General features: G+C 37.6%; 3 protein-coding genes and 1 long non-coding RNA gene across 6 annotated transcripts; 1 reads left to right on the forward strand and 3 right to left on the reverse strand.

Annotated features, from left to right (window-relative positions):
• Positions 1-2,333: 2,333 nt before the first annotated feature.
• LOC132117456 (mitochondrial fission factor-like) lies at positions 2,334-10,277 on the reverse strand. 3 transcript variants are annotated; one of them, XM_059526750.1, is made up of 8 exons: positions 10,192-10,277; positions 9,425-9,636; positions 8,758-8,867; positions 5,205-5,299; positions 4,505-4,684; positions 4,074-4,139; positions 3,786-3,861; positions 2,334-2,498 (listed from the first exon to the last, which is right to left on the reverse strand). In XM_059526750.1, exons 2-8 carry the CDS (start codon positions 9,627-9,629, stop codon positions 2,367-2,369), a joined length of 864 nt encoding a protein of 287 aa, XP_059382733.1. In that variant the 5' UTR covers positions 9,630-9,636; positions 10,192-10,277; the 3' UTR covers positions 2,334-2,366. The 3 variants fall into 3 exon arrangements, with proteins under 3 accessions (XP_059382733.1, XP_059382734.1, XP_059382735.1); XM_059526751.1 differs by lacking the exons at positions 4,505-4,684; positions 10,192-10,277 and having other exon boundaries at positions 9,425-9,764; XM_059526752.1 differs by lacking the exons at positions 4,074-4,139; positions 4,505-4,684; positions 10,192-10,277 and having other exon boundaries at positions 9,425-9,760.
• Positions 10,278-12,084: 1,807 nt separating this feature from the next.
• On the forward strand, positions 12,085-12,818 carry LOC132117458 (uncharacterized). The gene is made up of 3 exons (XR_009425758.1): positions 12,085-12,224; positions 12,257-12,427; positions 12,516-12,818. It is a non-coding gene; the product is annotated as an uncharacterized LOC132117458 (long non-coding RNA).
• Positions 12,819-13,426: 608 nt separating this feature from the next.
• On the reverse strand, positions 13,427-17,311 carry LOC132117457 (transmembrane gamma-carboxyglutamic acid protein 3-like). Its single transcript, XM_059526753.1, has 4 exons — positions 17,246-17,311; positions 16,400-16,445; positions 15,700-15,860; positions 13,427-14,382 (listed from the first exon to the last, which is right to left on the reverse strand). The coding sequence occupies exons 1-4, from the start codon at positions 17,306-17,308 to the stop codon at positions 13,831-13,833; spliced, it is 822 nt and encodes a 273-aa protein (XP_059382736.1). The 5' UTR covers positions 17,309-17,311; the 3' UTR covers positions 13,427-13,830.
• Positions 17,312-19,264: 1,953 nt separating this feature from the next.
• On the reverse strand, positions 19,265-21,339 carry LOC132116793 (protein ripply1-like). Its single transcript, XM_059525654.1, has 4 exons — positions 20,979-21,339; positions 20,785-20,863; positions 20,066-20,139; positions 19,265-19,900 (listed from the first exon to the last, which is right to left on the reverse strand). Exons 1-4 carry the CDS (start codon positions 21,044-21,046, stop codon positions 19,699-19,701), a joined length of 423 nt encoding a protein of 140 aa, XP_059381637.1. The 5' UTR covers positions 21,047-21,339; the 3' UTR covers positions 19,265-19,698.
• Positions 21,340-26,525: the final 5,186 nt, after the last annotated feature.

A 26,525-nucleotide genomic window follows, 5' to 3' on the forward strand; every position in this document is an offset into this window, starting at 1 on the left:
TTTGTGAATTTTGCTTGTGTTTCTCAGGTGCTCATACACAAATACGATAAATAGTCTCAAAGATGTTCTGCAGTGTGTTAACTGGGGTTTTTGTCATTTCTGAATGAATAAACATTCAAACGCTAGTTTTTAAAGCAGGCCATCATGTCAAAGAACTCAAAACTTCAGATGAATGATTCTAGATGTTTGGATTAATATTAACAATACCATTTCAAATTTGGGGTCGGTAAGATTTTTTAAAAATCTTTATGGTCACCAAGTCTACGTATATTTCATTGAAACAATTTAAAATAAAAGCTTTCTATTTGAATATATTTTATGTAGATTAATCTTGGGATGGCAAAGCTGGATTCTCACCAGCCATCACATGATCCTTCAGAAATCATTCTAATTGGTTGATTTGGTCCTTAAGAAATATTTTTACAGAAACAATATATTTCTTTTGAATGTTTAAAAACTGAACAATAATAATATCATACTACAATTTCTGCTAGATAAAAGTCAAAATAAAACAAATAAAATAAAAATAAATATCTTACTAACCCTAAACTTTTGTGTTAAACTTGGCGCTAATCAAAATTTGCCCCCTGCAGGACACACACATCATTGCAGTATAAAACCCATTCCTCTTAAGGGGTCAGCTGGTACAGGAAATGTCTCGAGCCAATCACCTGAGCCCTAAATGCCATGTGACTAATGTGGAGCCATTATATGACGATTTCAAAAATACAGGGCTAAAAAAAATATAATCCAACATAGCAGTTTCATATTTATAGTTCAGTTTTTGAGATAAGACAACCACATACAATTCTAACACAAACCTGATTTTCCCTAAATATTTGATTTTATAGCTTGTTTTTTTTTTTTTTTGAAACATGGAACAAATTAATTTGCGAGTAATCAAGTATTTGAGCACAGTCGGTCACAGTTCAGCACATTGTGTGCGTCGGTACTTGACATTTTGTACACAATCAGTCTTTTCTCATTTGCTTGAGAGATAGAAACTAGTTAGTTTTCTTCCTTCCTGTCTTTCTTTTTTTAGATAAAATCTGAAAGAAACATTTCCAGCATTGTTAGATCACCCATTGTCAATGCTCAACAGCTGTGCATTTAGGACATTTTCAGCAAGTTTGAAGAGCACTAATCTAATTTGGATACAAACTAAGACAATGGACCAAAGAGTGGACTGAGACAAAGGTGGAACAAAATACTGATAAACAAGCTTATTACATTTCAAATACAGTTCCCAGAATGCAAACTGAGACGCTGCCTACTGTAATGCTTTAAATTGGTCAACATGCAGAAAAAAACTAGAGTTAAAGTCAGTGATTGTGTGGTTTATCTGGACATTTCATTACCATGTTTATCAGTTTGTTCTACCTGAAGCCTCAGTCTTGATATTTGAAGTAATCTTGATGGTCTTGCTACATTTGATACTTAATAGTTTGAGTTGGTAAAGAGGAATGTGTCGGTCCATCTCAGGACGAATTATGAGAATGTGTTTTTGTATTATTTTGTATAGTATGTACCCTTGTGTCCCAATCAATGGTTATTTTACTTTTTTTTTTTTCTCACAAGGAATGTTTTTATGTTCATTTCACTAGTATTTGTTTCAAAATGTCACTCTAGTTGCTGCTTGATAATATTACTGTAAAATGATTATAAATTTGAATTAAATTGTATTCCTAGTCATCATTTCCTCTTATCTCATGCAGATTTTATATAAGGCTTTGCATTTTTCATTTGGTTTATCGTCTAAAGCGTTTCAATAACTTTTTCCTTGGTTAATTTAATTTTTTAATAAACTGATCCATTTGCAGCGTTTAGTTGTTCTTTGTCAGGCATCATGTGAATGCAAATCTTGCTAAATTAACATTGACAGTGAGAGAACGAGACATCCGAGACGAATTACAGTTTTTATTATTTTAAATATTCATCATACATCAGGCTGGGGAAATGAGTTAAAAAGGCTATTCAAATATACATGTATACATTCATATTTATACTTTAATAAATACGTGTAAAGCATGCAGAAAATCTCAGCATTTGCTTGATTTGCAGAATAAGTCAAATACAAAAAACTAGCTACTAGTCTGATCAAAAGAGCCAGAGGGACGGCGTTACTCAATGACATCATCAGTGGAAAAACATACTCGAGTTCCTCAAATCACTTGTAATGCAAAGTGGCCCATGTCACTGCCGTGATCACGTGACACATCCGAGTGTAAAGTTCAGAGATTAACATCTCATTCTGATGAAAGTGGTTTCTAAACCATCCACTGACCATAATTTTTATGAGAACAAATGTAGTAAATCTCTATAGACAAATGTGCAGTAGTTTAGTGCTGTCTATATAGTGTGAGCAGTCATCTGCGCATCCACAGCCAGCCGTTGAGCAGACAGGCAGACAGTAACAGAGAGAACAGCAGCAGCTCCGTCTGTCTGTGCTCTGTGCTCTGTCTCTCCAGCCCTGCTATCCTCCTGCTCATCTTCAGCACCTGAAATCAAAGGAACGTAATCAATGTCGTCCAAACTATACACACTCATATACTGCATTCTAGGGGTGTAACGGTATGAGTATTCATACAGGGCTTTTGGTACGGTGCACGTGTGCACCGAATGACCGAATGCAATATTTTGTGCACGGAACATAGGTACATTTTTGTGTTTCCAAACTAACATATTAAGTGGTGGAAGTCCCCGCGTTCAGCGCAAATCCCGCCCTGCAGCTGATTTTTAAGGCCGGTGACACACTGGCTGGGTGGCATGAGCGTGGCGTTTCTGCTGCGTGTCAGTTGCGTGACGGCTGCTTCGCGTTTTCCAGAATCGTGCCTGACACGGCGCTGGCGCGCTGCTGCTACTGTAGGTGACATAGAGGGAGACCGCCGACAGACCAGGATCTTGTCTTCAGGACAACAATATCTATACTTCATATTGAGCATAAATATAAAGCCTACTGATAAAGGACACCGTCAACAGCATTGACGGCAAAATAGACGATGTTTGACAGGTGCAATATGCCAGTGTGTCTCCGGCCTAAGGTTTTCAAAAGGCATCACACGAGTGTGAACATCATTACAACTAGGAAAAAACGATTGTAATTCAAACGCAGCTCCCGTCGGCATTTAAACAGACCTTTGCTCTTAATTCCGATCGGTCCAACGCAATAACGAAATCTGAGCAGGTCTCAAAACTGAAACTGTTGTTGATGCACTTTACACTTTGGAAAAGTTAAATATATTTTTTTAATATGAGCAGGCCTACAAGCTGTGATTGGTAATGCTGCACTAAAAATCATAGTTATTTATTTATTTATATTTTACATTATATGATATTGGTTTGAGACAGAGTATTTTATTTAGTGGAGAACTTTGCAGCAATATTTTATTTCTTATTCTTTTTTAATTTTATATATATTTTATTAAAAGGTATTTAAAAAAAAGTGTAAACATTGTTAAAAAAAAAGTTTATAGTAATAAACAACCTGCAGTTTAATGTTTCCATTTCTTCAATATCAATATTTTAGTTCTTGAATTATTCTATTTTTTTACTTTAACTGAGCTTTCAAAAATATATATGCAACAATTAGTCAATGTAATATGTGTCAACTACAGATTTGTAGAGTACTCTAATGTACACATTGTATTCCTACGGACTACATTGTATACAGTATATTGTGTTATGTGTATACAAACTTCTGTATGCATGACATGCAAAATTGCACAATAGAAAAATACCTAGCATGAATGAGTGCATTGTGATCGGTGTGAAGCTCAAGCACTCACCTGTCTGCGGAGCACCATGAACTCGACAGCGGTACCTGTGTCCTCTTCAGGACTGAGCCAGAACTCCTGCGAGGCACTGTGGGACAAGAAATAGATGTTAACAAAAACATCAACATCTTACCACTGAAATGTACTTAACGGCCTCCCTTTCATCACTGACTGATTAACTTCATGATAAAAACCCTACATAAACAACCAAACAGGAAGTGTTTGCTTGCACTTAGATCGCCGTACAGGAGCAGTCCATTATTGTATACAGTACATAGAGATTGCATGAGCCACTGTCACCTTGTCCTGCTTTGATCAGGTTGAACCTCCACAGCCTGAGAGGGATGGTTTTCTGGGTAACCAAACCTTAAAACACAAGAGAGACACCAGGAACCACAGCGGTCCACGATGAACATTCCTTAACAATTCCATTCAAAATGAGAAGAAAGGGGGAAGCTCAAAGCTCAGTTTTAGAATGCCTAAGGCGCTTGTTAGTTGCTCGGGTAAAGCAATAGCAGTAAATTCAATCAAAGCCCAAAGCTCTGATGTGAATTTGCAGGCATGAAAGGTGCACCAACTCTAAGATCCTGACAGGAAGACTAGTCTGAGGCAGTTCCGTCAGAAACACTAAACCAAAGGTCAGAACAAACAGCTGAATATCTTAGGTTAGTTAGAGCCCACAACCGCAGGTAAAGGACAGGCAGGGCATGAAGGATGAGGATCCGTGTCACCTGGAGGAGTATTTTGTGGCGACGGTCTGGAGGAGTTTCTGAGATGCCTGCTGGCCCAGCTCCTTGGCAGCCTGCAGCATGCTCTGAGGGGACAGCAGGTTGGGTGGGATGGAGGGGAGTCCTGAGGGCTTTGGTGGGGACGGGTGTGTATGCACGACAGGTGGACGTCCAATATTGCGACTATTGCGGAAGGGGTGGGAGAGTACGGACATAGAGGAGCACCACTGTTATTTAAAGACTGATACTAGCTTTATCAAACAAACCTCACACGCTTCATTTAAATGGGTTTGTTTAAATAAATGTCTCATCAGATAAATGCATCTGGTAAATAAGCTTCTCGTTTAGCACAGAGGGTGAGGTGAACTGACCAACATCTCTCCTGCCCTCTAGAGGCTGTTTAGTGGTAGAGAGACCTTTATATAAAGGCTATGAAATGGACACATACTGTAGTAATTCTCTGGCGAAATATCAGAAGAAATTTGTATTAGGGTGGCTGATAAGGAAATACATTTATAAAGTTGTTTAAATCTACATTTACAATCTACAATAAACATTTGCTAGTTCTTTTACAATCATGCCACTTTTATAAGCTCATTAACTTCTTCATATATTTGTATATGACAGAGCATTAGAACTCTATAATAATAAGATTCCCAGTCAGAATGCTTCAGCACTCAAGTAAACAGTGAACTGGACTTACGGAGAATGGGAGCGGAGTGTTTGTCTGGAGTGTGTGGGGGTTCCAGGTGGGGTTCGACCAAATCCCTGGTCACTGTAAGACCTTCGCAGTGGACTCTGTGTGACACATTACAAGCAATATCATGAACTGGAATAAATCCATTTATGACCCTCACTGACATTTATATACAGGTGCATCTCGATAAATTTGAATTGTCATGAAAAAGTTCATTTATTTCAGTAAATCAACTCAAATTGTGAAACTCGTGTATTAAATAAATTCAATAAACACAGACTGAAGTAGTTTGTCTTTGGTTCTTTTAATTGTGATGATCACAAAATGGGCTGCATCTGAAAACTTAGTCAGGTGAGTTGGTGCCTCGCTGCTGTATCAGCCAATGACTTTGCAGGCAGCGTTTTTGCATGAAGGCACCTCATGAAACTGATTTTGGACAGGCTTCGGAGGCAGAGTAATGGTTAAATGATTTACAGCAAAATATAAAGAGCTCTGGTGATAACGAAGTGGATATTTATTTACTGCAATATTAATTTCTAGCTAGAAATGACATAAAAAGTGGAAAACCTTGATCAAAAACATACAGGTGCTGGTCATATAATTAGAATATCAACAAAAAGTTGATTTCACTAATTCCATTCAAAAAGTGAAACTTGTATATTATATTCATTCATTACACACAGACTGATATATTTCAAATGTTTATTTATTTTAATTTGCATGATTATAACTGACAACTAAGGGAAATCCCAAATTCAGTATCTCAGAAAATTTGAATATTATATAAGACCAATACAAAGAAAGGATTTTTAGAAATCTTGGCCAACTGAAAAGTATGAGCATGTACAGCACTCAATACTTAATTGGGGCTCCTTTTGCCTGAATTACTGCAGCAATGCGGCGTGGCATGGAGTCGATCAGTCTGTGGCACTGCTCAGGTGTTATGAGAGCCCAGGTTGCTCTGATGGTGGTCTTCAGCTCTTCTGCATTCTTAAGTCTGTCATATCACATCTTCCTCTTCACAATACCCCATAGGTTTTCTATGGGGTTAAGGTCGGGCGAGTTTGCAGGCCATTTAAGAACAGGGACACCATGGTCCTTAAACCAGGTACTGGTAGCTTTGGCACTGTGTGCAGGTCCCAAGTCCTGTTGGAAATTGAAATCTGCATCTCCATAAAGTTGGTCAGCAGCAGGAAGCATAAAGTACTCTAAAACTTCCTGGTGTACGGCTGTGTTGACCTTGGACCTCAGAAAACACAGTGGACCAACACCAGCAGTTGACATGGCACCCCAAACCATCACGGACTGTGGAAACTTTACACTGGACCTCAAGTAATGTGGATTGTGTGCCTCTCCTCTCTTCCTCCAGACTCTGGGACCCTTTTTTCCAAAGGAAATTTTAAATTTACTTTCATCAGAGAACATAACTTTGGACCACTCAGCAGCAGTCCAGTACTTTTTGTCTTAAGCCCAGGCGAGATGCTTCTGACTCGGTCTGTTGTTCAAGAGTGACTTGACAAGGAATGCGACAGCTGAAACCCATGTCTTGCATACGTCTGTGCATAGTGGTTCTTGAAGTACTGACTCAAACTGCAGTCCACTCTTTGTGAATCTCCCCCACATTTTTGAATGGGTTTTGTTTCACAATCCTCTCCAGGGTGCGGTTATCCCTGTTGCTTGTACACTTTTTCTACCACATCCTTTCCTTCCCTTCGCCTCTATTAATGTGCTTGGACACAGAGCTAACTGAACAGCCAAACTCTTTTGCAATGACCTTTTGTGTCTTGCCCTCCTTGTGCAAGGTGTCAATGGTCATCTTTTGGACAACTGTCAAGTCAGCAGTCTTCCCCATGATTGTGTAGCCTACAGAACTAGATTGAAAGACCATTTAAAGGCCTTTGCAGGAGTTCTGAGTTGATTAGCTGATTAGAGTGTGGCACCAGGTGTCTTCAATATTGAACCTTTTCACAATATTCAAATTTTCTGAGATACTGAATTTGGGATTTTCCTTAGTTGTCAGTTATAATCATCAAAATTAAAAGAAATAAACATTTGACATATATCAGTCTGTGTATAATGAATGAATATAATATACAAGTTTCACTTTTTGAATGGAATTAGTGAAATAAATCAACTTTTTGAAGATATTCTAATTATATGACCAGCACCTGTACATTTACACACAAACTGACCTCTGACCGCAACTTCCAGACACCATCTTTATTTTTTGGCTCAACCATCACGGAATGGAACGCACAGGATGGTGGGATATCGAAGGCAGCGAAGGATACATCTATGCTGCCTTCAAAAATCGGCCAGATGAAGGCATCTCATGAGACAGGAACTGAAGCTAACATTAAATTCGGACTTTCCTTGCCCTTGATGCCTTCCTACCTTGGAATGCTTCCTCCGAAGGCAGCATTTTTCAGTTTTCGGGTGCAGCCCATTGGTCTCGAAGTTTGGTTCACTAGGCTACACAATCATGGGGAAGACTGCTGATCTGACAGTTGTCCAGAAGGCAATCATTGACACCCTTCACAAGGAGGTTAAGCAACAAACATTCATTGCCAAAGAAGCTGGCTGTTCACAGAGTGCTGTATCCAAGCATGTTAACAGAAACTTGAGTGGAAGGAAAAAGTGTGGAGGAAAAAGATGCACAACCAACCAAAAGAGAACCGCAGCCTTATGATGATTGTCAAGCAAAATCCATTCAAGAATTTGAGTGAACTTCACAAGGAATGGACTGAGGCTGGGGTCAAGACATCAAGATCCACCACACACAGACGTGTCAAGGAACTTGCTGAACCACAGACAACGTCAGAGGTGTCTTAACTGGGCTAAGGAGAAGAAGAACTGGACTGTTGCCCAGTGGTCCAAAGTCCTCTTTTCAGATTTCATTTGGAAACCACGGTCCTAGAGTCTGGAGGAAGGATGGAGAAGCTCATAGCCCAAGTTGCTTGAAGTCCAGTGTTAAGTTTCCACAGTCTGTGATGATTTGGGATGCGATGTCATCTGCTGGAGTTGGTCCATTGTGTTTTTTTGAAAACCAAAGTCACTGCACCATATACCAAGAAATTTTGGAGCACTTCATGCTTCCTTCTGCTGACCAGCTTTTTGAAGATGCTGATTTAATTTTCCAGCAGGATTTGGCACCTGCCCACACTGTCAAAAGCACCACAACTTGGTTAAATGACCATGGTGTTGGTGTGCTTGACTGGCCAGCAAACTCACCAGACCTGAACCCCATAGAGAATCTATGGGGTATTGTCAAGAGGAAAATGAAAAACAAGAGACCAAAAAAACATGCAGATGAGCTGAAGGCCACTGTCAAAGAAACCTGGGCTTCCATACCACCTCCATGCCACGCTGAATTGAGGCAGTAATTAAAGCAAAAGGAGCCCCTACCAAGTATTGAGTACATGTACAGTAAATGAACATACTTTCCAGAAGGCCAACAATTCACTAAAAATGTTTTTTTTTTTTTTGGTCTTATGAAGTATTTTAACTGATGGGTTTTGTTAAATGTGAGCCAGAATCAGGTTTGGCTATGTGAGACTACCTGAACAGGCTCTCTCATGAACCCCTCCCTGTCCCAGGACCCATGCTGCAGGTCCCACATTGATGAAGTGTGTTTAGTGAAGAGAGGGTGTGGACTCAGATCAGGAGCATCTTTTGAAAAACGTAAAAGATTTAAGATTTAGGACACATTTTGGAAAAATATACACTAATTGTAATTATGTTTTAGAAAGAAGTAACTTATGCTCATGAATCTTGTATTTATTTGACCAAAAACATAATGAAAGCAGTAGTGTTGTGAAATATTAGCACAATTTTAATATATTTTAAAATGTAATTTATTCCTGTGATGGCAAAGCTGAATTTTTAACAGCCATTACTCCAGTCTTCAATGTCATATGATCTTTCTAATAAATCATTCTGATCAATATGCTGATTTGGTGGCTCTTATTATTAATAATTGTTCTTATTATCATCAATGTTGAAAAGAGTTTCTGCCTTTTAATATTTTTTGTGGAAAATGTTATACATTTATTCAGGATTGACTGACAAATAGACCGTTCAATGAACAACATTTATTTCATATAGAAATCTTTTTGTTACGTCATAAATGTCTTTAATTTCACAACGTTGTTTTGACTGTACTTTTGATCAAATAAATCAACTACACATTCAAAGATAGTCTGAACTATGCCCAGTATGCAATCTACCTGTTAAGGCCAGTCTGTCTGGGATGTGCATGCTATAGGCAGCAGGTAGCTCTTCATGTCTTTGGTCTGCATGTGCGTGCGCGTGAGGCACTGGACCGACCCTCAGCCGCTCGGGCACGCGCATCCTCTGGCTGATGGCCTCGGTGAAGTAGGGGTCACGCTCGCGCATCGGAGGACCGTCACCAAAATACCCTGAAGATGCCATAACTAACCTAAAACCAGTCAAGGGAATTAGACTGACCGCATGGCACAACACCAAAAGTTAAGCTGCGTTACGTGAGCAAAACAAACACAGGGACGGAAATAGGTTACAAAATAAAGTCATGGTAAGTATTTTTTTAAAGAATCACAATCTAACGTTAGTAGCAAATGCTCAAGACAACTGTTGCTTGCTGGTTGTAATATACTGAAAGTGAGCCATGTATGTTTAGATAAAGGTCAGCCATCAAGATTGTTCCTTTATGACCTAACGTTACAGTCTCCTAGATAGACGTCAATTCTCGACTAAGCAGTTTTACATTTCTATACAGCAACACACTGCTGAACAGAAACCTGTTGATTACAGCTCGCGGGGCTACATTTGTCAACTCGACGTTAACTTTACATGGTAATGTCCACGGCTTGGACTAAGCGGTTTAGTTTCGTTTGTTCACTCAGACTTATGAATGTCTATTAGCGATATAACAGCTAACAGTAAACAGAGCTGTATAAGCGTTTTGGCTTAATAAAAACACTTCTTTAAACTTCCAACAAGCTGTCCAACCCACCTTCATGCAGTTCACGTCTACTGCTGACGTACGTGACGTCATATGAGCGCGAGCAAAAGTGGGCGGCGCATACGTTTTGTCTCACTGCTGAAAAAAAATGGAATCTTAGAGCTATTGCGACTCTTTTATATAATAAGCATTACATTTTTTATTCTAAATGTGGCAATTTACTTAATATATCATGTTCCTGTAACAGTTCTATACAAAAAAAAAATCTGCTTAGCAAATTCATGTTCTTTGTAAAAAAAAAAAAAAAAAAAAATTCAGACATAGCCTATATATACAGCGTTTTCCCATTCTTTAATAGATTATTATCCAAGAACATCAGTGTTTTCACAAAAAGTAAATTGGCACTTGGAACATTTAATTAACAGTGTGATCTCAGGGAAAGGAAAACACTTCTCAAGTATCATACATGTGCAATGTTGTTTTATCTCCCTTTATTTAACAAATGCAGATGTTTTGGATATAAACCGTGTCCATAATACACATTTTTGAGCAAAATGTAAACATGTAGTGTTTTTCTAACAGGGTTATTAAACATAAAAATATATATATTTCAGCTTGTTAACTTAATGCACTAAACTTTATTAAACTAAACCCTATACAGAATGTACTATAAATCTATGCAAACATATAAAAAAATAATAAATGACAAAAACTACATTATTTAAAATGGAAAATAAAAATCGAAAACTAATTAAAAATATTAACACAAACTATAATAGTACCTCATTGAAACTAAAATAAGTTCTCTAATCACAACTCTTTAGGCAGATATAATATGTACAGCAAATTTAAATTTAATGAAATGATTCATATATGATGTTTGTGACAGAACAGGAACAACTTAATTTTTCAAAACATATCAACCTCATTGGAAGCTCTGTTAAGATCCATGTGAGACCAGTCTTAAAGAAAAGCTATAAAGATTTGTTATGGAAGACTCTAAAGACTTCTGGCTGTTTTTAAAGTCAGTGGTCTATTAAACACAATTAAAGCCTAATTAAAAGTACTAAAGAGCAATAAATGATCATTGTCTCTGGGTGGGATACATACTTCATTGATAGTTAATGCTTTTAACAAGTCTGTGGCAAAACACAAAGCACTCAACATGAATTAAACTGAGCTCACAGAGCTGTGTTGATTCTTTTTTTTTTTTTAAATATGAAGAAATATTTCTAAAGCAAAATAAAAAATTCGTGCATCAGTTTACTATTTACGCAACTGACTTTCATGGGCGAATGATTATAAGCAATGTATATTCACACTAAATGGATATTTGAGTATATTATATCCATTTGGTATAGAAATTGCCATGATGCCTAAAATTAAGGAAATCTGATACAAGACATACAAATGTACAATTCTGTCATAATTATGAATTTCATAAAATGTGTTTACATTTAAATGCAAAATTGTTGTAACTAGCACAAACAGATTAAAGATAATTAAGAACCACAGTGGAAACATATAAATGCAAAAAAAATATACAAAAACAAAATACATATCATGACTGATGAAAAAAATCATGCAATTTGGCTTGAAGAACAACAATGATGTATCATGTTTTGGTTTAGGATATAACATATATTTAGCATATAAACCAAAGCCTGTGGCTTCTGTGGCACATTCTTACTAGCACAAACCCTAGACAGGAACATGAGCGCTGGCAACAGGCATAGATACGAACACGTACACGCATATTCTCCCACACATTTCTTCACGCGTACAGTTCTCTCTTGGTCTAAAATAAACACGAAGATAAACCAAACTTGAAATTATCTTCAGTTCTTACTACCTCTGACATGATGTTGTTACAATAGAAACCTGTTGCTTTATGCGGCATTGTGACGTTCAGCCATAACTTACAACTCACTGAAGCTACCAGCAGTCCAGCTCATCTCGTAACGCTCATCATCTGCTATAGTGAGTTGTCTATGCTATACTCTTATGAGTCTTTCAACAGTAACCAAGCCTGAAACTGATCTGCGGTCCGTGCCAGCCGTTATCAATGATGTCTACTGAGCTGGGTGCTCCATCAGCGCAAAAGACAGTCTGTCAGGGCATTGTGGGACTGATTGTTGTGGCTGGAGAAAGAGGCAAAAGAGACTTGAGCCAAGCCCCAAGTCAAGTTAGGCGTTTGCAATTCCTCCATTTTCAATGAGCAGAAGCAAGGTCAAACCGCACTTCCTCAGTACATCTTTCAAATAGTTTTTGTATATTTATTCAATCTGTTTGATCTACTGTTTGGATAAAAGCGCTTGGTCATGCTAAAGTTCTAACCCTTTTTGCATTAGCATTTTATAATACAGTGATTTCAGCACAATTATATTAAGGCTTCATTAGTTTTAGTGCTTTGCTCATCAACCCACTGGTGCCTTGCAATGTCACTTTTACATTTATATTGGATTTATACAGCAATATTCCCATCACAACACAAAAGTCTGGTCATATTCGCAAAATGTTGTGGTCAAACCGGCTAATTTGAGTGAACGTTGTGAAATCTGCCTAAGGCAATCTTACGCCCTCAGCACAAATAACTGCATTTTGCAAGAAAAAAATTCATCGTTGGTAAATGTTACCATGCCTTAAGTCAAATATCCCAGTCACTCAGAAGTTGGCAGTGTGAGAGATTATTTACACATTTACTACAATGGCAGCAGTTCATTGGCTTAAACCTGAGCTGGAAAATGTGATTCAGCAGTGATGAGGAGGGAAACAAGGTGAGAACAAGCAGCATTATAGTACAGTATAGCACCTGGTGATGTCAAAAGCAACGGAAAGCTTTGTACAAATTCACACAGTTTTTACACTGTTGTTAAAAAAGAGTCATAAAACACATTGTAAACAGTCTAAGAACAACGGTGAGAACAACAAAACAAAAACATAGAGGGCCTGGAATGTTGTATTATCCAATGATTGGGCCCCAAACACAGTTCTGTGTAAACAATCGAATAGTGTGCATACCTGTGAGTGCATTTTCTTCAATTTTACAGATATGTGATTTGGATGTTGTATTTCGCATTTGTTCGGTTCCCATCAGTGTTAATTAATTCTAAGGACGTTGGCATGGATCAGAGATACTGGTATTAGTATACGTGGTGTAAGGGAATTGTGAAATCATGACTTTATGAACACAAGAAAGGACAGCATGCACACACTATAAATATTCAGTGTGTCAGCACATTTCTACCATACACCAGTTGCATTTGTCACATCATCTGGTTTTCCCAAGTGAACGCTCCTTTTTATTCCTAGCAGGCTCTGAAGCTTGATGCCTGATGCGATTACAATGCAGCGCACAAATTGGCAACTCTTGTGAGGGATATATCTCTTCTTCACTTACTTCTACACATTTTCTTTCTGAAGGGCAGCCACAGCAGCCGAAGAAGGAGAGAAAAGGTACACGGAAATAGTGAGAAGGCTGCATGAGTGTGAAGGCAGGAGGACCCTTTGCGACTTGAAAAACAACCACGTTTATTAGTGCAGTCCACGATCTACGACAAAAGAAGACTGTACACATTCATAGCCTGCACAATCTGTTCAGAGTGAGAGCCACATTAAGATCAGTGCTTGGGAACCAGTGCATCCGTAACATTTGGTTACCGCTATATGAGTCCTCTTTTATGAAAGATCTCACTTTTCCAGCACTATCTCCTCATATTTGGGCGGAGGATCACTGTAAGGGGCTGTTGTCTCATCGCTGCTGCTCTCTAAGTGGCCGGTAACTTCCTCATAGGAAGGCGGTGGGGTCGCCCCGGACAGGTGGGAAGCCACGGACAAAGACGAATCTTGTACATACAGGGAGCGATTGTTCTGAGAGTGGCTGGAGTCATGATGGCCGTCTTGTGGTGCCACCGAAGCCCTGCCCCTCTCGCCACTGCTGACCACCACACCTGGCCTGTCATTGGCGTGAGAGTTCTCTGAATGTGAGGGAGGGTCCCGGTGCACCAGGATGCGCGGGAGGCTGCGGGCATTTCGGTTAGCCAGATAGCGGTTCTGGGTGTAGGCCGGACGCCGGCGTGTGGCCTTCTGCAGTTGACAGCGCCAGATGAGGAAGAGCGCGATGATGATGAGGAGAGCCACGCCCAGGAGAGGCACCACCATGTACACAGTGTCCGGGCGCTCCAAGCGGGAATCAGCATTGCTGTTCACTGTGTAGATGCTGCGGTTTTTCCAGAACTCCATCTATGAATGAAGTGATAAATGATATAAGCCACTTGCACACATGAAACTCTTAAAAAGCCATGGCCTTCTGTGTTTCATACTAGCATTCACATACCACCACCAGAACACCATTCCATAGTTTTGCCATCTTTTCCACCAACATTTTTTTTTTTTTACATTCTGTTGTTAAATCTTATTAAAATAATGTCAAATTAATGCTGTCTGATGGCTTCAACAAAAGGATATACCACCAATTTACAAACTTAAAAATCACAATCTGTCTCTCTTTAAAGGTTTTTAAGGTTTTGGTAAAAAATAGTTTCCCTATAGAGGAAATGGGTTTTAAAATTGCAGGATTAGAGGAACTGCACTCTATTTTGCCCTTAATAATTTAAAAAAAGTTAGTATATACTTGTTTAGCAGTGAGACAGCAGTGTCAATAAAAATGTAATGTATGAAAAAAAAACGATATCACTAAAGCTGTAATTTAGTAAAATGATGAACAAAAATATTGTTGTGTATATTTATATTTATTTTTTAAGTGTAAAATGTGATATGCATTACTTTTTATTTCCATCACAGAATGCCATTAAACACAACATGTAATTTACGATGTGATGGGAATGGAGCTGAGATAAAAAATGTCCAAAAATCAGCAAATTGCTGAAACTGATTTTCTGGTTTTTGACAACCTCTCTAAAAGGAACAATCTGTATGTGTAAAGCATTAGACTTGCATTAAAGGGTTCATGACATGAGAAATCAAATTTGCCTTGATCTTTTGGAAAATAAAAGACCTTTGTACCTATTGGCTGCCCACTGCGCCGGGTGTGTGTTCACTACGGTGTGTGTTCACTACTCTGTCTGTTCACTACAGTGTGTGTTCACTACAGTGTGTGTGCACTTGGATGGGTTAAATGCAGAGCACAAATTCCAAGTATGGGTGTCCATACTTGGCCACACGTCCTTTCCTTTTTCCTTTCCTTGTCATAATACACCTGCAGTAGCGATGGGGCGTTGATGCTGCTTCCTATGCGATGACGTTAGCTAATCATAACAGTGGCCAATTACTGAGATGCCTTAAAGGACACGCCCCTTAAAAACAGGTTGTTTCAGAGAGAGGTTCAGAATGAGGCTTGAAAATAATTATTTTATTATTATTTATGTTCGTTGTGCAAAAAACTTTTTTAAAGTTGTAAGTAAACCTCAAGGAACATATTCAAATAATTAAACAATCCATGTCACAACCCCCTTAGTATTAAATTCCATCCGCAAACAAACAAACAAACACAGGAAATAGAATCTGTTTACATCTTTGGCCGATGGAGACAGGATTTACCGTTCGCTCCTTATTTTCAAACACTTCATTGGCCTCCTCAAAGCTGCAGCTCTCCTCGGCACACTCCCTCTCAATGTTACCCTGCCGAAACTCCTCCAGGAAGCCATTGGCCCGTGGAGAACGTTTGAGGAGAGAGTTTGCATCCCTGCCATCTAGGAACGCTGAGAGATCGGAAGACATCTGTGTGTTTTATTGGGGGCAAAGGTGTTTCTCTGTTTGTTCCTGTGAGTAGTATACGTATGTTTGCCAATCATAAACTCAAAATGTTTTTTTGCTATTCCCATAAAATTGGCAATTACTGATATATTTTGATTTTGATTTTTTTTTCTGATAATCATTTTCCATCCATTTATCACTCTGCATTTTATTAAAGTCAAGATTTAAAAAAATGAAGCATTTTCACAGAAAAAGTTACGTACAAGACCAATAACGTACATTTAGAAAATAGATAGGGTCAATGTTCATTTCATGCAGAATATAAAATCTATTTGCTAAATTAATAGGGCTATTTCAATGCATTCAAATACATCTCAAGAAGGGCACAAAGAGCTTTGACACATAATTTATAACTTCAAGGTTTTATGTCATTTAACAAGGCTGTCAAGAACTACTGCACTATTTTAAGATCAGACAGAAATATGAATGGACCCTAGACAAACGTCAACATTTTAAGATGAAGTTGTTGAAAACTGGTCCTTACCTGGTGCCATACTACCACAAGAGAACTCAATCTGAACTATTTTGACCTGGGGAGAAGAAAAAAGATTAATTTGAAGGGTTGGAAAAAGTTTTCTTATAAGCACACTTGTTGCTATTCATCATATTCATCATCAAATGACAGATAAAACAACTGGGAGAATCAAATATGAACTCCAGGACATTTGCATACTAAACATTATGGAAAATATTCTAATTTGCATATTCTAAAATATATCATATATAAAAAAAGACTGCTTTCACGAAGCTAATTTCTTTGCTATATAAATCTATTTAATCTTGTTGATGGGAGGAGGGGCGGGTGGAGGAGGTTCCCATAGTAACGGAGAGGGTAGACAGAGAGATGCACGAGCTAAATTTATATCACTCGAGCTCGAGCTCACTCCTTACCGAATTAATTTCATTCGCGAGTTACTATAACTGTGTCGCACACGAAAAATGCCACCCAATGCTATTTCACGTTTATTAGTGTCTAGAAACCGCATCGAATTAAAAATAACGGAGAAAAAAAGACATCCAAAGCATACTTGAAATTCTAGATTCAAAACAGATTTTCTTCTAAGTGCAAGTGTTTTTAGAAAATATTGACAAAACAATTTAATGTAGTTACATTTCCTACGGCCATTCTTTCAAGCAAATAGCTTTCTTAAAAGCGAATAATATTAATAAGAGACACATATTCAGCTGACAGTAAGTAAGTCCTTAGAGGGGCTCTCGGTGTGATTAAAGATGTATGTTAAAAACGCAGCGAATTTTTTAGTTGCCATGGAACAAAACAATGTACACATTTGTAATTTAGAGGAAGATGCAAAATAATAATAAAGCCTACCTTCCAGGCTGTTACAATTGCTATCCCGTTCCATCTCTGTTTCCAGCTAGGGAGCACCCACATGCGTCACGGATGCCGTTTGATTGACATGCGGATGGACCAATAGGAGTCACGGCTTCCCCCTGATTATCCAATGAAACTCTACTTTTGATTTCGTACACGCAAAATCATACTTCATCGGGAATGGGGAAAAATAAACTGGGTAGTGTAGTCTGTCAGTGCACACGTATACGCTTCTCCGACACAGTTTCTAGAAACCCTTGCATGTTTATGCCCAGACATTAATGTTTTATTCCTATCGTTATGGACGCGGAATGCTATCAAGTGACATGTTCATTTGAGAAAGAGGATGATAGAGTCAGCATAGAGTCAGGGGTCTCTCTCGATGCCACGCCTTGAGTTAAAAGACAGCATTACCCACAATGCTGAAAGGCTCCTTTTTTAACTCTTGTCTTGCCGCTTGTGATGGAGCTGTGGGATTTTTTAAATATCAGTAAGCCAAAAGGTTGGAAAACGACCTTTTAACTCACATTTAAATGTAACAACCAAATTAAGCTATACCATCCTACACGTCTTAATACTGGCCTACGTTAACATACATTTCTAGTAAATAAAACATATTGGATAAGTTAGACATAGCAAATTGCGTACCGAGGCTAACTTCTCTGGCATTGTTTTTTTTTATTTATGTATTTTTATTATTTTATTTATTAATGCGCTACTGTAATGGAGGAGTAGTACATACTGTATGATGCTCACAAGCCATTAAAATAACAATTGATGAGTCATATACATTACATTTAGCTTAACTTAATATAAAATTAGTTTGAGGGCAAACAATAACCCACAGACACCCTGCAGTACCACAATAGTCCCTTTAGGGGTCACAGACCCCCTGTTGAAAACCCCTAACTCCTTTTATGCTTTAATTATTTTCTCAGTTTTAAAGTCACTTTCCCTTGTAAAAAAAAAATAACTGAACATAAGAGTTTTAAATGCACACTTGTGTACATGACATTGTAAAAGTATATTTAAGAAAAAAGTTTTTGCAGATAATATTAAATTAATTAAATAAAAGGTTACAAGTGTACTTAAAGAGAGGACACTTTCATTAGTATATTTAACGGTTTACTTTAAGTTGTCCTTGTTACACAAGTTACAGGTAATTACTATTATAATAACAAAAATGTATGCATAATTACATGCAAGTAACCCTAAACCAAGCCCTAATCCTCACCCTAAAGCAAAACATATTTCTTAACAAATTTAAGTACACTTTTAGAAAGTGAAAATGATTTAATTACTATGTTTTAATAATCTTTTGTCATGCTTAATATTTTTTATTTGTGTTTTTATTTTAACTAAAAAAACTGAAGCACTTATAAAGTACTAACAGTTAAAGTTAACTCAAACTTAATATATTTTAAATGAACTAAACTACAATTTCATTAAAAGTGTAATTACGAATATATTTAAATACATGACACACACAAATTTCAATAAATATAACATGAAAGTATGCTTGTTAGTACATTCAGCAATACATTATGAAATTGCATTTAAGATGTACAATTATTTCTGTAATAAGTGCTCATTTTTTTAATATGCTAAAATGTCATTCTTTTTCTCAAGGGTTTACAGTATACTATAACACTTTTATGTATTTATATACTGAACAAACATATATCTTAGAAGTGTTAGAGGCTTTCCATAGCCAAAATGTTCTGTTCTCATCTTTTTCTGGCCCATTGTATAACCATCCTATATATATATTCACAGAAGTAGCAAAGCTATCAGTTCAAGTCTCTGCTGACCTGTGACTTTAACAGAAAGTTAAATCTAACATTCTTAAGGGGACATCGTCATAATAGACAGTGTCCTTTATCAAAGCTCTTTTGTTTGAAACCTGGACAAACAGCAGAGCCCCTCCTAGTCAACAGATAGGCTCAGAAAACATCAAAGGACTCGAGTGAGTTAAAAAAGAGACTTATCAGAAGCACAAATCCCAAACAGACAAGGTTTGCACTCATTTAAATATAGATTTTTATTTTAAATCAAAAGTACAAAAGTAGAAAAATATGCCATAAATACATATATACATAAAATGTACATAAATCATATTATTAAATTAGGGATGGGTAATAGAGTACAAATAGAATTTTATAAGAACCCTGAGATTCCTCTGAAACAACATTTCCCAATGTGGGATTGCATTTTCACTGTTTTTAACAGGAATCACTTTTATACATGACATATCTTAATCTGCATTCATGTAATTGATGTTTCTTGCATAAAACAATCAGTAAATCACTCTGGTTGTGCTCTAGATGCTCATAAGAAACACCATGTCCATGCACTGAATTATTGATGGCACGAGTAGAGCGCGATGTGGTTTCATGATGTATTTTTCTCAACATAAAGTCACTGTTGCAAAGACGGGTGAGGAGGAACATTCAGTTGTAACTGGTGAAGTGACTGTTAAATTTAAGACACTCCTCAGCATCGCTGTCATCATCTTCATCACAGCTGTCCTCCTCTTCCTCGCTGTCTGACTCATCGTAGAAGTTTATGGTGGCCTGCACTGGGAAATTTCTAAGAAGGGCCTCGCCATCGCTGAAGAGGTAGTCGTAGGATTTCGATATGGGCCAATACAGCCTAAAGTATAAAGAAATAAATGGTAACTACACAAACAGAGCACGGAAATGAATTTTTAGCCTGGTAAAATAAGCATTATTTGGAACAGATTAAGGTTTTAGAGCCAAAATAAAAGCATGTTATAAAACAAAACCATTGCTCAAGCAAAATTAAATGCTCACTGACCTGACAGGGTGCTGGAAAGACTGCATTTTGCCATCTGTTGTAGTGTTACTGGGCACTTCTGGCCTGGAGTAAGGCTGGAAAGAGTGAGAAAAGACGTGTAAGACCACATGCACGAAATACAGCTCAAACAATGCTTTCTGTCCAGTGTTTATGAGGTGATATCACTGCCAGCTTCATGGGTGTAAAACACCCTGGGCAGGATGCAAAAGCTGTGACATGGAGGGTGTCAGGCTAAAGTGTTTGTGGGAACCTGGCTCCTACTCCCTTTCCCAAACCTAGAGGTGTCCGCTTAAATCTTGGCAAGCGATCGCTTGCTCTCTGAGAGCTGTTTTCCCCTACACCTCGTCTCTGGGCACAGACTCAGTGTTCACACACAGACAATGGTGCCATATGGCTAAGTGTCTCAGCGCTAGAGCTGCTCAGTTTGCCTCTGTGTCACTGAATGGCTTGGTGTCAATGAAACACCTCCACAGTCACACAGTCTGCTGCCTAATGCTCACCACACGCCTGTCTGTCACCTTAAAGCTAGCTGCTGCTCTAAAAAAAACTGTAGGCCTATGCCACAAAAACAATTGAAATGTTCTGTGCTGTTAAATTGAATTAATCCCGAGTTCATAACGGTACCATGTGTTTTCTGAGCTTAATAACATTCCTATAGCCTACAGATGGAAATTCTATTGAAATATTAGAATCGCAGTGGCGAAAAAAAAAAAACTTACACAAGCCAACTTGGTTCTGCGGCATTCAGTTTGTGCATCCTTTCTTGTCATGAGCCACGGTCTCCACAGGGAAGCTGGGCTGTGGATTGAAAGACAGTAATATTTTAGATGCACATCTAACAGGTAACCTCTAAATAAAGAATAGAATAGAATAGAATAGAATAGAATAGAATAGAATAGAAAAGAATGCTCACCTGCTAGACTGCTGGATGTCAGTGTTCATTGCATTGGAAAAAGGGACGGCAACGCACACAGAATTCATTTTTCTTTTTTGCTGTGGGATATTCCCAAATAGTCCTGTTTTGGAAGATCTCCGAGAGATGGACGCCTGGATGAGTCGTTATCCTCCGGAGGGAAGCGAATGAAGGTAGGGGAATCGCTCTCGGGGTTTTTATGGAGCTGGAGCTGCAGGGGTGGGGCTGGACGATGGTGCCGATGCCAAATGATCCGAGGTTGTTTGAGGGGGTTTGGTGCTGTTTGCCAAATGACTGGGATAGAGACTGCTACGGACATTTTGGTGTGAAGGCTTCTCCAGTTGTATAAACAGTGCACCCCAGCGTGACGGTGAGAAATCTGGTACCGTGAGGTTATTGCATCAACACGGAGGGGCAAACTTACTCACCATCTGCGAGAAAGACGACGGGAGGCGACACAGGAGTGGAGCCATATATAATGAAGGCTAGTTAGATAGTTAGAAGGTCTCGAGGCTACATTAATGTGTCGTGATCAAACCATATGCTACATAAAACCCTAAACGTGTGTCCTATCCTTACTTAGACTATGTAGCCTTTTTAGACTATAGGGAAATACAAAGTTCTTATTAATCCTATGTAGGCTGATATATTAGTTTATTTATTTTACGATTGTAAGTTGTCCCCTGTGTTCTTGTTAAAATAAAGAAATCATGTAAATTAAACGAATCAATAAAAACACTGCTTACGCCATCTCATTGAATTGTATGAATTTTACCCTTTTACTACCCTTTCTGGTTTTGTACATCAACCGACAGTGCAAAACCGAACGGTTGTAGAAATACTTTATTCTCTTAATTCTAAACTCTTTTTTTTATTAGGCTAGGCCAGGCTATAATAACACCATCTAGTAGGTATCATGGGCTAATTGTAAAATGTATAACTATACCCAACACAGACCTATAGGCATTTTATTATTTTTAAATTTAGCTTAAGATTGTATAGAACAGTTTGCTCACATTTAAAGTCATTCTTTACCTAATTAAATGTTTAAAATCTTTACGTTAAAATAACATTTAATAAACTGAATTTTATTTGAAAGACGCATACTTTTATTTAGATTTGCTGATGATTCGTCTCTGCTGTCAGTGACTCCTTTAATTATTGCCTTCAAAAACTGATCTGAAAACAGCTGTTAACTTAAACATTTGCAGGAGTCACCAAAAGCTGAAGAACTCAAGCCGATCCTCAGTCAGTTCGAGCGCGTCTCGCGCTGTTTGTCTAAAAGCACGCGTTCACACTTCACCGCGTTAAGAAGGGTGCAAAATATCTCACTAAGAGAATTTAATGATGTCCTAATAGGGGCTTGATGGACTTCGATGCTCCATTTGGAGGAGCAAATTTGCTAGACTGCGTCCCTCTGACCTCCTGTAGGGCCAGCAAACTGACCCGCGTCAGGCAAAAGGCACAAATGGACAACTCAAGATAGAGGCGAGCAATTGTTGAGATAACAGATAATGCAATGAATTAATCAATTAACGACGGTTGTGTTTTCGTTCACTTTAATCTAATTAGAAGACAATGTGACGGACAAACGTAGTCTTGCAGATAGATGGTAAAAAGTTATGCCATTAGTAAAATAAACGAGTCAAATCTATAGGCCACAGATTACACCAATTAAAGTAATTTAAAGGATCATAGATAGATAGATAGATCTTAAGAAACTAAAGCACAGAGCAACAATAAGAGATAGGCATGTTGTTTATTCTGTTCATTTGGGAGTGTTCTGGCTTATGGGGGTCTGTCTAGTTCCAGTCTGTTTTAACATTTGCTGATCTCAGTCTTGGAAACCCCCTGCCACTAAAGGCTCTTAAAAAATCTTCTCCCCCATGGTCAGGAATGTCCGTAATCACCAGCCCACTGCTCCCCAAGCCTGACCAGTGTGTGTGTTTTTTAAGCAAGTCAACACGGACCTTTAATTTAAAATAACAAGAAATGGATTAGTTAGAGCATGCAGTGTTTATCAGTTCTCCCCAAGAATTCAGCAGAAGTGAAGATCTCTGATTTGTTGTTTTGTCTTGTTCTTGTAATTACTGCAGATAATAAATAAATAAATGTATTTTGTCTTTATTTTATAGTGAAAGATATGAACTGATATGTGACTAATACATGACACTAAAGTGTCAGTTTAAGCTGTTTATTTAAAAGTCAGCGTCTCACTAGCAAAGTGTTAAAAAGTATTTCTTTTAAAGTTCTGATTGATTGATTAGTTGGATGAAGTTATATGTTTTAAAAATATTTTAATAATGCAGTGACCGGCACATAACCTTGCCCTCAAGCCAAGACTGACTTAATGATTTAGATCACAGCAGTGGTAAATTCTAAAATACACGTAATGGATTATTTCAGAGGAAATTCCATGGCTTATTGAAATGTTAGCCGATTTCTTACATCTCAGATTTACTAAAAAACACACTGTTGTCACAATGCCTCCTTTTGAAATCTTTCACTTGCCTTTGTAAATAATAACTTCTCTTGTGTGAATTGAAAAATGGTGAAAACATATTTAAAATATGAGGAAATAACTGGAAAATATTTTTGTAGGCATTTGTATGTGTTCCTTTTACAGCTTGTATTCTGAAGTAAAAGTAAAAAATTAACTGAAAACAAATTACTTTTATGTACAAAATTATATAAATCAAAGAATGTTTTTCTATATATATATTTCACTTGCCTTTTTATATTTAAATAGTTATTTGACTGATACAGTATTACTTCAGTGATCACAACATTGTCAGTTTAAAACAAACATTAAACTATTGCATTAAATACAGTGCTTAAGTAATCTGTGTTGATTTCCTTTCTTAAAGCTACAGACCCTCATCGGCCCTCTAAAGGGCCAACATTCCTAAACCAGTCAAGAGCCAATAGAATTATTATTACAGAAGATTCTTTAGATGCATTGTCAATTAAAACCTTTTTATTACAGTAAAACTACATTTTTAGTGCAAGTATAAGCATTTCAGATTAGTTAAATAGCCCTACTGACTCTTGTCCCTGCTAAATGAACTAGAGCTGTTTCCTTACCTACTGATGCATGTGTCCTGTCATCTAACCAGTGAAGTGAAAAAGTGCAATTTAGAAAGTTTAACAAACATTACCAACATCCTGTGAATAAAATTAGGTAAATTACCCTTTCACAAATTCGAATGAGTCTGTTTAACTGAATCAGCATAAATGCAAACATATATCTAATCTAATAAATATACCACTAATTCAGAAAACTCAAACGAGCATTAGCCGTTTTAAAACAACGCTATTAAATATCTCATGGTACAGCTGAGCTTTTCTCAGGGTCCGAGTGTCCAGCGATGTTCATTCCAGTGACCCAGTCATCCTCACGTCTACACAAGCATCACACCTCTGCTCTCATCTGAGGCGGTGTGTGCATGACACCAGCCCTCACACTTCTCTCACCCTCTCTTCTGCTCCGTCCATGTTCCCACAGCAGCACCAACATCTTCACTTCTCAACTCTGAACCTCACTGATGCACATTCATCATTCAATAAGTAACAGAATGACAGAGCCATGAAGCAGAATTAAAATCAGTGTAGTGAGTGAAGTTAATGTAATTAGGAAAACCTCCGATAGGGGGCAGCCTGTCTTCTCAAAATGAGGAACTAAGACTGTTGAAATCCTTTGTGTTTTTAGGATCCCTTTGAACCCTATGAACACAATAATTCAACCTAATGTTTTATTTTAATTTAGTTTTTTTTTTGTCAGTTAATGTTTGCAATGTTTATTTTATAGTTTTTAACAAATTAAATTTTAGTGTGTTCCTCACAAAAGCCTTCGAGGGTTTTCATGCAAGTTAAATGGATTACATTAAAGTATTATAAAACTACATTTTGGTAGTTTTATAATACTTTAAACATTTTTTTTTAGAATGGTTACAATATGTGTATGAGAAAGAGCATCAAGAACATTTACTTTTGTGTTCTACTGTAAAGAAATAACAAAATAGTGATAATTATGGGGATGATTGTGGTGAATAAATGATGAATGAATGTTCATTTTTTGAGTCATTTCTTTTGTGTGCAAAAAGTCATTATAAATTAAACATCTCAGAGAAACTGCATGTTTGATTCAGATCCTGGATGATTAGTCGGGACAGATGCCATATTGAACTTTTCTGTTAACATACTGTGTAAAGTTAGAACACATTATTTTCAAAGCAGTTTCATTGAGTGTTTTTCTTCTGAAAGTTTCTTTGGGAAGGTGATTTCTTAGATAAACCACTGGCATGTTGAGGAACTACAGTACAAATCCATACTCTTATCACTCTCATCACTCATAGTGCGACCCTGACAAAGGTCAATCAGATTATTATCGTGACAGGTAATACTGAAAAATGAAAGGTTTATGATATTTCATTATAATGCTGAGCTTTGCTCAGGGTCCGAGTGTCCAGCGATGTTCAGTCCAGTGACCCAGTCATTCTCACGTCAACACAAGCATCACACCTCTGCTCTCATCTGACACCAGCCCTCACACTTCTCTCACTCTCTGCTGCTCTGCTCTCTCCACTGGCACCCAGTTATACACACAGTACATGTACCAGAACCTGCATCACTGTTCCCACATCCACACCTACAAATAAACACCGACCCTGCTGTAACTCAGGCAAGTTTGGAAGCATGGCAGTCTCAAACTGAATTTATTGTATAGAATAAAAAAAAAAATTATTATAAGTATAATTGGGGACCAATTCTCATGACTCCTAAACTCCTAATTTGCTGCCTATTAATAGTTATTAAGTTAGTTGTAATTTTAGGTATGGGTTAAGAGGGATGTGAAATATGGTCATGCAGTATAAGTCATTCATGTGCTTTATAAACAGCCTACTAATAAACAGTCAAAATGCTAGTAATATGCATGTAATATGCATGCATATTGTATTTTTACAGGAAAATCCTGGCAACTAATTGCCGTGAATTTACTGCAAGTAATATACAAGAAACATACTGTTGATTTAATACAATAAAATTCTGTTTATACAGTAGTGTTGCTGTGATTACAGTAGCATCAACACAGTAAAATGTTGTATTTTGTATTGTTGTCGTACAATCCTCAACAGTGGTGACAATCCCGAAAAACAGAATTGCAGCAATGCATGCTGGGAGCCATGAACATGTTTTGTATGCTGGCATGAAACATGTCACCATTGTTGTGTTTCATACGCCAAATGTTGATGTCTGTGAGTTTATAAATATCCTAAAACATGGTTTAAACAAAAAGTTAGCAAAGACAACATTTATCACTGTTAAACATCAGTGTACGAACCACAACAGTGTTTCAAATTACTTATTTTTGTATCATTTGGTTCACTTAAACAATTTTAGTGCAGTCAGTAGGTTGCTATTAAAACAGACTTGTTGATCTGCTTTATATATGCAGAAATGTTTTCTGAAAACAACTGCAACTGCTGCAGAAAAAAGTATTGCAGCAAAAGTTGAGGGTCAAGAGCACGAATGAAGCAAACCCTGATC

This window comes from Carassius carassius, chromosome 36, assembly GCF_963082965.1.
Source record: "Carassius carassius chromosome 36, fCarCar2.1, whole genome shotgun sequence".
NCBI lineage: Eukaryota > Metazoa > Chordata > Actinopteri > Cypriniformes > Cyprinidae > Carassius > Carassius carassius.